We start from the raw sequence: 12,658 nt of genomic DNA, 5'->3' as shown, positions 1-12,658 counted from the left end.
AGGGTATTGAATTCCTCACGCACAACAAACAAGAAAATCGCGTCGAATCCCAGCAATCGATTCCTTCTAAAAATAGATCGCTTTTACGACTGGTCCCGTCTATGTGTGTACTATATAAAATGCCTAGTAAGATAGTAACGGAACTACATACATACATAAAGTCACGTCTAAATCCCTTACGGAGAAGACAGATCCAACAGTCTCGATAAGACCGAAAGCCACGTTCAGGCTCAATGATGAAATTGAGATTCAAATTCGGCAGGTTGCTAGCTCATCGCCTAAAAGACGAATACTAAGTTTATTAATCTATACCTTAATCGCATTTTACGAAACCCATGGGAAAGTGTTGGAGTAGTCCAATTCTTTTTCCTATAAGTGCCAGAAATCAAATAGCGAATTAGGCATAAAGATGGTTATACTTAGTTTTTAGCAAAGCAGCGATGCAATTATCGATGAAAATGTAAAAAAAAAGGAATAACTTGTGTCACTACCACGATCAAGGTCCCGGCAGTGGGTCAAAACAGCGAAAGTATAGAATTGAGGTCGCAACGAAAGCAAGTTAAGGCCAGTGTTACAAGGTTGGTACTGTGAACAGGCGGACAAGATGTTTACGAGTTACACGTAAGAGTTATGTCCACTTTTTTATTTATTGATGTTTGAATATGCTTTTGATCAGGTTTACTCGCTGTTTTAATATTTTAATATAATACATGATAGGTATTAATGAGATTTTGAATAGGAATTGTGGCGTGTGGTTCTCGGCACCAAAATTAACAAGATTAGGACCACTATATCTATTTCCCATGGATGTCGTAATAGGCAACTTAGAGATAGACTTATAAACTTGCAATTCTTTTTTAGCCGATGGGCTAGCAACCTGTCTCTATTTGAATCTCAATTCCATCATTAAGCCAAACAGTTAAACTTGGCCTATCGGTCTTTTCAAGACTACTGACTCTATCTACCCCGCAGGGGATACAGACGTGACTATATATATATGTATCCTAGCGATTAGACACGGTCAACAGTAACAATAACAAATTTATAATAAGTCATTAGTACCTATGGGTACCTATGGGTGGTCCGGTGGCGAAAGAAAAACATAGCATCTAAGCTGCTTCTTTCCGTGCCAATTGTAAAAGTCAGTCAAGGGAATGGCTAATAAACTTGGGAATCTTCTTTTATGTGATGAACCAGCAATCAGTCACTATTTGAGTCTGGTATGTATGTAAATATAAAAGTTTTTTTTAAGAATTCGAGTGCCTTTGACCTCAGTCTGCCTGATAGTGTACACAAGGTTAAATAATGCCTATTCACTATTGAAAATTTATAATAATGTCAAAGTATCAGGGAACTGAGAAGAAGAGGGGCGGTATTCCAAATTTAAGCAGTGCGCATTACAATAGATTAAACTAAGTATGGATTTACAATCGCTGCTATGATTTTTTATATAAATAACGTCTTACATATCTAACAAAATAAAACAATTTCTAATAGAATAACCGTAAAATGAAGAAAAATATTCAACGACTAGTTGACCTTCACTATTATACCTTTCTATTTCCTGACCTTGCATTTTGCAGTTTCGATAATAATACACTATTTTTATTTTAGATAACTGCAATTGAGTAATTTTTCTTTTCTTTTATAGGCAGTTTTAGTGAGTAATCATTAAGTTGGTTATTAAACTACAGAACAATAATAAAAAAAAAACAAATGTACTAATAACTAACTTTGCGTTTAAACGCCACTTACAAAAAAGCACCGAATTTAGCGCCACCTACAAAAGAATAAAGGTTTTTCGCAAATCCCACGGGAACTGTAGTGTTTACTGGTATGAAAGGTAAACCCTATGTCCTTATCCAAACACTTAATTATATGTATGTGATTTTTCAAGAAGATTAATTTAGTAGATGTTGGGATTATATACATATATACATACATATCGTCACGTCTATATCCCTTGCGGGGTAGACAGAGCCAACAGTCTTGAAAAGACTGAATGGCCACGTTCAGCTATTTGGCTTAATGATAGAATTGAGATTCAAATAGTGACAGGTTACTAGCCGCCTTTTACGACATCCATGGGAAAGAGATGGAGCGGTCCTATTCTTTTTTGTATTGGTGCCGGGTACCACACGGCACTTGGGATTATATATTCAACCTAAATGCGCGTTCTACAGTAATACTAACTCTTAAGTGTTTGCTATATATAGAGAAGACATACCACTACCTTACATAGAGACTGTCGCCATTAGAATTCACAAAGCGAAGACAAAGGGAATTACATTGTTGACGGAAGTACGTTTTTACTCGTTTATGTAAATCGAGCCTTATCAACCTTCATCAGATTGCAGAATAAATAATTGGTCTCGTTGGAAAATATATACATAATTAGCTTTCGTAAGCGGCCTTGTCCTCAAAATTCTTTACAATGAGAAAATTTTGCTTCAGACGAAAAATAAAGATCTTTATTTTCAACTTGACTTCTGCCTGTGTCTTCGCTGTCGTGGCGTTTGCGAGACTTTCCATTCGATTTTTATCCAATCTCATTGCCTCACATACCTATCTATATCACTTTTACTGACTGCAGGATCTTCCATCGAAATTAGTAGCCAAAAAAATAAAAAAGTCTTTTTCATTACTTGTTGCGAAACTGAGTTGCCATGGCGGCTGAAAGGAGATGTAATTCATCGCAAAAACATACTACAGCTAAACCACGCTAACTCAACATCCAAACGTAATACTCGTATACTTAAAGCTAAGGATACCGTACATTCATTCATTCATACAATCACTTCCTTCCTTGTGGGGTAGACAGAGCCAGCAGTCTTGAAATACTGGCCTCGTTCAGCTGTTTGGCTTAATGATAGAATTGAGATTCAGATAGTGACAGGTTGCAAGACCATCGCCTAAAAGAAGAATCACAAGTTTATCAACCTATCCCTTAGTCGCATTTTACGACATCAATGGGAAAGAGATGGAATGGACCTATCCTTTATAATATTGGTGCTGGGAACCACACGGCACAGGATACCGAACATGATGGAAATCGGACCCCGGGCTCATCAACAACTGATATAAAATAATAATAACTAATAAATATTGAACCAGGCATATTGAATGACTGTCACTTCTACTGACAACTGGTACTTTACATTTTTTTTTCAACTTTATACGTAGAACGTTTTTAAATTCGCTGCAGGGTGGAAGTTTCCATAGGGAAGGACACCATGTAAGGTGCGAGTTTGTCGATAATGAAACTATTAAAATCCTTGAACAATACTGTCTACATAACAGATTAGGGCGGCCATTCGGCGATAGCATGGCTTGTACCTCCCTCGTAGAATAATACTGAATATAATTATATATATATACTTGTATAATTATTTATACATAATTATATATGGATACGATTTTCTAGGATGTCAAGAAAGGGTAAACGGTGTGACAGAGCAAACGCGAGAGCTTCTCATATGATTCGTATAACCGGAAGATTGGAGTCATTAATTGAGATATTTTGATGGAACTGAAAATAAACGAGATTTTTAACTCTCGCCGGCATAGCTACTAGCATGATCTATGTATTTCTAATAATAAAATTCTAATACTAAACAGAGCCAGCCTCCTGTCGCCACCATCGCATTCAACCGTCGTATTTCGCGAGAAAAACTAATTATTTTCCACTTTCAAGCAATTTGTTTCCTTTCACAGACCGCCATTGTTTTCCCTCGCGAAGTAAATTAAAAATATTTTTTGTCCCCAAGTGTGTAGATGAGATACTTTGTTTCGCATAAATACAAGTTTAATGTGTGTTGCAGTGGCACCACATAATTAATAAAAAATAAAAAAAGGTAAAAATTTATTTATTTCTTCATAAAATACACAAAGAAGTAACATAAAACATAACATCAATCTTAAGCTAGATATTTCGTGGAGACTGTAACATAATTAATAATGGAACAACATTTACAACGGAATTTTACCCTCCAGCATTTTTTTGTGTGGCTACCCCTCCGGGAAAGAGGTGTGTATGAAACACACCTCTTTCCCGGAGGGGTAGCCAGAGAGCACATCATTCCACTGGACACGATGCCTGCGTGTTTATTTCGCTTCATTCACATTCATAATCAAGCTCGGGTACTCTTGACCTATTTTTTGTTATCAATATATCCTCTTAAAAGCATGAATGTTTTTTTATTAATTGTTCAAATCATAAACAAAGAGCAAGCCTAGCTCCTAAAGAATATCAATATTTTTCACGTTGATTTTATTAATATGTCCACTACGGCAAATATTCATATTGTACAGTTAATCTTCCCCAACTCATACTAATGTCTCGATTTTAAGATTACACAGATTAAGTTAGCCTCGAAGTATAAAGTAACATAAAGTTTAATAATCTCTCGACGTCTATTGCGATATTTAGTTTTTTGGTTTTAGCTATAGCTACTTTACTTTACTATAGTAAAGAAAGAATACTAAACTTTTTACGAACCCAGAAACTCTTGCGTTACTGAGTGACTAACTGACAAACAACTATCAACCTTTCATATTCAATACGAACCTCAGTAACCTGATTGTTTACAACCTGTATCTCTCGTCTTTTAATCCGTTTAGATTCATGAAAAACAATGTAATCTTCCATCTGACAAATCGGCTATTCCCCGACAAAACTCAATTTTCACCGTTCGTTGCCATTACAAATGGAGCCGTAATAAAAGGGCTATAATTGTAATTAAAATGGGTGAACTGCCATCAAGTATGGCCGCCGCTTACACCGTAGCGTAACTATTAATTACTAATTCACCCATTAATAACGAATGCACGTAATGATTTTCTTACAATTCTCATAGAAAAATTCTGTCAAGGTGCAAATTTTAGAATAGTAAAAGCTTCAATTGGTACATCACAGATAGAACCCATAAATTTTGTAAAAGGCGACTTAGGTATAGGCTTTTATAAACTTGGGATTCTTCGTTTAGACAATCGGCTAGCAACCTTTAACTATTGGAATCTCAATTAAGTCAAACAGCTGAACGTGGTCTTTCAATCTGTTCAAGACTGTTGGCTTTCTCTATCCCGAAATACGTGATTATACATATGTACATATGTATGTATGTGTAACTTACATACAAAAAATACACAATAATGTTTATTACAGTGTAATTAAAATCCAAAACACGACACGTAACCGGGAGTAATTATTACCGACCGTTTGATCCCGCCGTTTTTACATACATACAGCCTTGGCCAAAAGTTTTAGGCACCCCTTAAAAATACACAATGCATGTTTACTATTGAAACAATGAATAAATACTTATCTTTAATGTATTGTCAGGGTCATAAAACGTTACCTGGCACAGTAGGTGGCATATTTTGAGGTCATGAAAAACCCTGGTCACCGAAAACAAAAGATTTCAGTTTTTTGTAATCTCATCAGTGATTATATGACCAGTTGTGTTCTAGACTTCAACTAGTAAACGAGCTGTAATTTTTTTTGAGTGACAAATTGACATCATATTAATTCTAAAATGCCCAAAAAAAGTAAAATTACTATTGAAAATCGAGTGAAAATTGAACTTTTACACGAACAAGGGCGATCCCAGAAAGAAATCGCCAAGTTGGTGAAATGTTCGCGTTGCGCTGTACAGTCGGCCATCAAACGTTTTACTGAGACCGGTACCCACGACAACAAACCACGAGCAGGCCGAAAACGTGTGACTACGGATCGCGAAGATAGAAAATTGGTTCGAGAGTCACTGAAAAATAGGAAGAAAACTTCTTCCGCGCTTGCTGCTGCGTTGTCAGATGAAGCTGGAAAGTCAATAAGTTCGCGAACCGACACAAGAAGACTCGGGGAAGCAGGCCTAAAAGGGTGCAAAGCCAGGAAGAAGCCTAGGCTGTCAGAAACTAATTAAAAGAAGCGCCTAGAATAGCTTTACAGTACCAACATTTCACAGAGGAAGATTGGGCTAATGTGGTGTGGTCTGATGAATCTAACTTTAAGGTGAGTCAATTCTAGTAGTTTTCTTATAATTAAGAACGTTTCCTTTTTAGTTCCACTCTAATATTACAAATTATAATCAATTTCCTAATAGGTATTGTTTTTTCCTCAACCAGGTTTTTGGGACACCGGGTGTGACCTTTGTGTAGCGACGTATGGGCGCAGAATACCATGCAGATTATGTTGTACCTACTGGCAAGCACGGCAGAGGTAGCATTATGATCTGGGGCTGCATGGCTGCCGATGGCGTTGGTGAAATGTTTGTTTGTGAAGGTCGTATGAACAGTGAAAAGTACATCCAAGTACTGAAAACTCCTCTAATACCATCGCTAATAAGCATTTACGGTGACAACAACCTAGACGGCGTCATTTTTCAGCAAGACAACGCACCGTGTCATAAGTCAGGGATTGTGATGCGTTGGTTTGTTGAAAATAATATTAAGGTGCTGGATTGGCCGATGCAGTCTCCAGACCTCAACCCAATTGAGCATCTTTGGGGTATTTTAAAGCAGAGGATCAAGGAGCATAGTATTTCATCAAAAAGTGCATTAAAAATGCATTAGTTTAAGAATGGAACAGTATTTCTAGGAATGAGTGTACAAAGTTAGTATGCAGCATGCCGGCTTGAATCAGTGCAGTAATAAAATCTAAAGGTGGACCTACTAAATTTTAAGCTTTTCTTGTTTATATTAACCTAATTTTTAAGAAATAAATAAATATAGAAAATAAAAGTTGTTTTACTTCATTATTTTAATAAAAGTTGGGGGTGCCTAATACTTTTGGCCAAGGCTGTATGTTAATTGTATATGTAATTACGGGGCTGATCTCCAACTTTCCCAATTAACGAGAAGCTAAGTTGATGGCTCCACGAGTATTCATAAACTTCTTTTGTTTCAGGTAATTTATCAACCAAGCTGAAAATAATTAAGGTATTATGTAGTTTTTTGTTTCAGTTTGTCATATACTAACAAACGCCCGCGTAAAACGGAAAATCTCGTTAACTTCCACAAGTAACAAATAAACCCGCTTTATATCATCGAGTTTGTACTCGATTTACGAAAAATAATTTTAAAACTTCCAACGACTCTTTTTCCCTTAAAAATAAAATTATGTGCTTAAAAATAAGTACTTTAGTCTGCAAGTCATCTCAAGTAGCTTTAAATCAAAGAGGTATCCATCAAAAAGTTTTGATTTTATATCAGAACTTAAATCACAAAGTTATAAACTGAATATCGAAAACTGAATGTTGAAAAGTGGTTATACATATTTTTTAATCAATTCTAATTCAGTAGGATTATAAAGGTCAGGCGGGAGTCATTTTGTGCATTTACCTTTCTACCTACTCGTAGATCGTGGTCATATTTAGGCCCCGAGCTCGTCTCTAGGGAGAACCCAACCGGTATATGTAACCGGTCACTAACCATTTTAATACATTCAAGCAAATTAATGATTTGATTTGATGAACCACATACGCTAGCAGGATGAACATTCGAATGACGAATACAATCTCAAATTACTGAGTTCTTTTCAGTGACTTCTAACAGAACATCTTACCAACCAGACCTACTGGTCTGGTTGGTAAGATGTTCTGTTAGATTCAGTACTCTGAATCTTGCACTAAACGAATTAACTGATTTTCCATTGAGAAAATATAGTGGTCATATTTTCAAGTGCCAGGAACCACACGGCAAGGTTGTCGATGCTTATCACAAACCTTAATCAACCTGACAAATTCTTCCAGACAGAAGATTGTTCCTTCCTTGTGAGGCAATCGCACTACCGCTTCGATACCTAAAAATATAACCTATTCCTCGCGTGGAAGTCATATCTAGCAATGAACTAGTTTGTATGCAGTACAAGATATTTAACGTTCATAAGGTCGTAACGGTTTTAGGGCGCCATAATCAGTGGAATGTCTTATAACATGGGTCGTTTCGGCCATATGGCTCATTTGTTGCCTTCATGTGAATTTTGTACGCAGTCGTGGAAAAATTTGCCCTCATTACTGCTATGAGAAATTAAGTATGACATTATGAAGTGTGTGATGTTTCCGAGTAACCGATTTCTTACATTTTTATCTGATCTTTTTTATATCATTTTAAAGCTGTGTATCTAAGATAAAAAAAAAACGATATCACCCCTGTTTTTTAATAATTATTTTAATAGGAACCCTAAAAGTAAAGCCAATGTTTTATTTCGCTCACGTGTAAACTTAAGTCTGTGTATTTCTCTATTTTACTGAAAAATTTTTTCTGAATCCTTTGAGTAAATTTTGCGTGACAGAGTAACAAACATACATAAACTAACATAAGCCCGTGGTACAAAAAACGTGGTACCTCCGCGTACAAAAAAAAACATACAAACTGTTAATTTCCAATCCCGTGGGGATTTCAGATAATTCTCTTTTTGTGCATCCCTAGACCACTTAAAGCTTCCATGCCACAATTCAAATTATACGCCCAGAGGTTCCGTGTTGATATCTCATTCATAGTGTCCGACCGAAGCTTCGGCTTCGGCTTCGGCTTCGGCCACCTTCGGCCAAAAAATCCACCTTCGGCGAAACATTCGGCTTCGGCCCAAAATCCGGCCGAAGCCGAAGGTTTCGCCGAAGGTCCGAGCGACCGTCGAGATTGAACGAACTGTTACGAAAGTCATGAGGCGGCGGGGAGTCACTGTCAAAATATCACATTGCTGATTGCATGCATCAAAACAAGTCCGTACGTGTATTTAAACGAGTGTTTTTTGTAAGAAATCAAATCATTATTTTTACCAGTAGGTAAATCACAAACTTTTATCTATACATATAATAAAACAGTAAAAATATTTTGTCTGTACATTTAGTATTTTCGACTGAAATGGATAGAGGGACACTTAGAATGAATAATAGAAAGCAAAAATATTTTTTTTTAATTTCTTGTCTGTCTGTCTGTATGTATGATCACGATTATCTCCGAAAGTACTAAACCGATTTACTTCAAACTTTCACCAATTGCTTTGTTTTAACTCAGAATAACATTAAAAGTTTGTTTCATCAAAATCGGTTCACAAAAAAAAAAGTTATCGACATTTGAATGAACTCAAGGCATCAGTATAATAAGTTACGAAATTAAAAATTCAAAGTCATTTATTATTATACGACGACATTATACCTATAACATATAAATATAAGTGAAAGGCGACTAAGGGATGGGCTTACAAACTTGGGATTCTTTTTTAGGCGATGGGCGAGCAACCTATCACTTTTTGAATCTCAATTCTATCATTAAGTCAAATAGCTGAACGTGGCCATTCAGTTTTTTCAAGTCTGTTGGTTCTGTCTACCCCGCAAGGGATAAAGACGTGACCATATGTATGTAGTCTACTTTAATTTCTACACCAACGCAACGGCTTCGATGGTCCAGTGGTTAGCCCGTGAGACTGTGAAGTTGGCGGTCCAAGTTCGAATCCCAACAATTACAAGATATTTTTTATTATTAAAAATATATTTTTTTTGTATTGTTTGAGTATTTTATGTAAAAAAACTGAAAATCAAAATACTACATATAATAAAATGGTAAAAATATTTTTTTTGTACATTTAATATTTTGACTGAAACGGATAGAGAATTTTTTTTTACATTTTTTGTCTGTCTGTATCTGACTGTATGATTAAAATTCAACTCAAAATTTACGCGGACGAAGTCGCGGGCAATAGCTAGTTTATCTCTAAACCAACCACCTCTTTGATTTATCATCAACTTCTATATGAAACAGTCAATATATAAACCTTCAATATTGAGGTTTTGAAATGATTTTAATATTAATTGTAGCTTGTAGACAATATTGAACAAAATTAATTACTGAGTGCTGAGAGAATATAAACCTTCGGCTTCGGCTTCGGCTTCGGCCGAAGGTTGTGGCGATAGCCGATTAATCGGCTTCGGCTTCGGCTTCGGCCAAAAATAGACCTTCGGTCGGACACTACTCATTCAGTAAATCAATCAATCAGTTTCCGCTTTCATACATAATCTAGGAATAAAAACGCCTTTGAAACAGGTTGATTTCAAAAGAAGCAACGAATAACTTTTACAAAACAATATAAGACAAAAGCACACCAAAATGAGACCCACAAATCCATTCCCCGAACCCATTGTCTTCCGAACTATCCTGGTATTTTCATACAATCCCGACGTTCAAACTGTATGATTGATTATGATTGAACTTCGCGACACTCTATTTTTCAAGGGGCATTTTTCAAACGGTTTTTTGTCAGCACAAACAATGGTCAATAAACTGGGATGGTGACAATGACGTAACATGCTATAGAACAGACATTTAATGTATGTAAAATAAACTATTATCACAAAAAAAGCCTAATAAAGACTTTTTTATCTAGAAATATATACATATAGATAGATAGACGTCTCTAGAGACGTTTGTCCAGCAATGAAAAACATAACGAAACAATAAAACTACTCGTAAAACATAGCTGAAGAAAATACTTATATGTAAAAATTGATTATAAGATCAGATCTGGTCAAACCTCCTTTTTTGGCCTTAAATAATTATATGTGAGTAATTTATTCTTTTCTTCATTTATAAATGTTTCAATACAATGTCTTTATTAATTAAAGGGTGATATATAAGATGTAGTGTCCGACCGAAGGTCTATTTTTGGCCGAAGCCGAAGCCGAAGCCGATTAATCGGCTATCGCCACAACCTTCGGCCGAAGCCGAAGCCGAAGCCGAAGGTTTATATTCTCTCAGCACTCAGTAATTAATTTTGTTCAATATTGTCTACAAGCTACAATTAATATTAAAATCATTTCAAAACCTCAATATTGAAGGTTTATATATTGACTGTTTCATATAGAAGTTGATGATAAATCAAAGAGGTGGTTGGTTTAGAGATAAACTAGCTATTGCCCGCGACTTCGTCCGCGTAAATTTTGAGTTGAATTTTAATCATACAGTCAGATACAGACAGACAAAAAATGTAAAAAAAAATTCTCTATCCGTTTCAGTCAAAATATTAAATGTACAAAAAAAATATTTTTACCATTTTATTATATGTAGTATTTTGATTTTCAGTTTTTTTACATAAAATACTCAAACAATACAAAAAAAATATATTTTTAATAATAAAAAATATCTTGTAATTGTTGGGATTCGAACTTGGACCGCCAACTTCACAGTCTCACGGGCTAACCACTGGACCATCGAAGCCGTTGCGTTGGTGTAGAAATTAAAGTAGACTACATACATATGGTCACGTCTTTATCCCTTGCGGGGTAGACAGAACCAACAGACTTGAAAAAACTGAATGGCCACGTTCAGCTATTTGACTTAATGATAGAATTGAGATTCAAAAAGTGATAGGTTGCTCGCCCATCGCCTAAAAAAGAATCCCAAGTTTGTAAGCCCATCCCTTAGTCGCCTTTCACTTATATTTATATGTTATAGGTATAATGTCGTCGTATAATAATAAATGACTTTGAATTTTTAATTTCGTAACTTATTATACTGATGCCTTGAGTTCATTCAAATGTCGATAACTTTTTTTTTTTGTGAACCGATTTTGATGAAACAAACTTTTAATGTTATTCTGAGTTAAAACAAAGCAATTGGTGAAAGTTTGAAGTAAATCGGTTTAGTACTTTCGGAGATAATCGTGATCATACATACAGACAGACAGACAAGAAATTAAAAAAAAATATTTTTGCTTTCTATTATTCATTCTAAGTGTCCCTCTATCCATTTCAGTCGAAAATACTAAATGTACAGACAAAATATTTTTACTGTTTTATTATATGTATAGATAAAAGTTTGTGATTTACCTACTGGTAAAAATAATGATTTGATTTCTTACAAAAAACACTCGTTTAAATACACGTACGGACTTGTTTTGATGCATGCAATCAGCAATGTGATATTTTGACAGTGACTCCCCGCCGCCTCATGACTTTCGTAACAGTTCGTTCAATCTCGACGGTCGCTCGGACCTTCGGCGAAACCTTCGGCTTCGGCCGGATTTTGGGCCGAAGCCGAATGTTTCGCCGAAGGTGGATTTTTTGGCCGAAGGTGGCCGAAGCCGAAGCCGAAGCCGAAGCTTCGGTCGGACACTAATAAGATGTCATATGGATGTCTCTATTTATAATGGTTTATTCCTTTTTCTTAATGCTTACCTTAACAGACTATGAACATGTCGGCTCTATACATACCACTCATTGGATAGATTGCGAATTTTCAGGCGTTGCTTTATCCAAAGCCATGAATGCAATAGTGAGGTCTATTTGAACTGCGAAACGAATGTGGCTATCTCTCATTCCATGACAGCCTTTCTACTTGTGTATGCACTTCCTAAAACTGGCTACTAGCTGAAAATTATAACTAGCTGTGCTCCCGCAGATACGCCCGCCTGAAATGTACCCTACGTCCTTCTCCGTACTATGAATGCAAAATTTCTAAGAGATCGGTTCATAAAAATTCCTAACTTTCCATACTGAAATTACCTTGAATTTACCTATTTTGCACAGACAGATAAAAGGATAATTAATTATGTAGTCTAGACCGTTTAAATATTTTATATCATTGAATTTCATTCAGGAATAAAAATGAAATTGTAAAGCAAAAAATGTTTTTGTCATTTTAACTAAAAGCAGTGTAGGCTAAC

General features: G+C 35.7%; 2 protein-coding genes across 17 annotated transcripts in view; both read left to right on the top strand.

Annotated features, from left to right (window-relative positions):
• LOC106135600 (brain tumor protein) overlaps positions 1 to 12,658 on the top strand; it is a 342,528-nt gene that overhangs the window by 176,089 nt on the left and 153,781 nt on the right. The window contains exon 3 of one of the 16 annotated variants that reach the window (XM_060950272.1): positions 6,905 to 6,936. The exons of the other annotated variants lie outside the window; for them this stretch is intronic. The gene's annotated coding sequence lies outside the window, so the exon portion shown is untranslated. The remainder of the gene's footprint in view (positions 1 to 6,904; positions 6,937 to 12,658) is intronic. 16 annotated transcript variants of the gene reach the window in all.
• Positions 5,535 to 5,921, top strand: LOC106135546 (uncharacterized). Its single transcript, XM_013335893.1, has one exon. It carries the CDS (start codon positions 5,535 to 5,537, stop codon positions 5,919 to 5,921), a length of 387 nt encoding a protein of 128 aa, XP_013191347.1.

This window comes from Amyelois transitella, chromosome 21 (assembly GCF_032362555.1).
Source record: "Amyelois transitella isolate CPQ chromosome 21, ilAmyTran1.1, whole genome shotgun sequence".
Taxonomy (NCBI): Eukaryota; Metazoa; Arthropoda; class Insecta; order Lepidoptera; family Pyralidae; genus Amyelois; species Amyelois transitella.
Note: the sequence above shows the minus strand (reverse complement) of the source record. Positions and strands in the feature narration are given on the sequence as shown.

Bases quoted from the DNA above. Each gene is read 5' to 3' on its own strand.
- LOC106135546 (XM_013335893.1), top strand. From the start codon at position 5,535: ATGCCCAAAAAAAGTAAAATTACTATTGAAAATCGAGTGAAAATTGAA.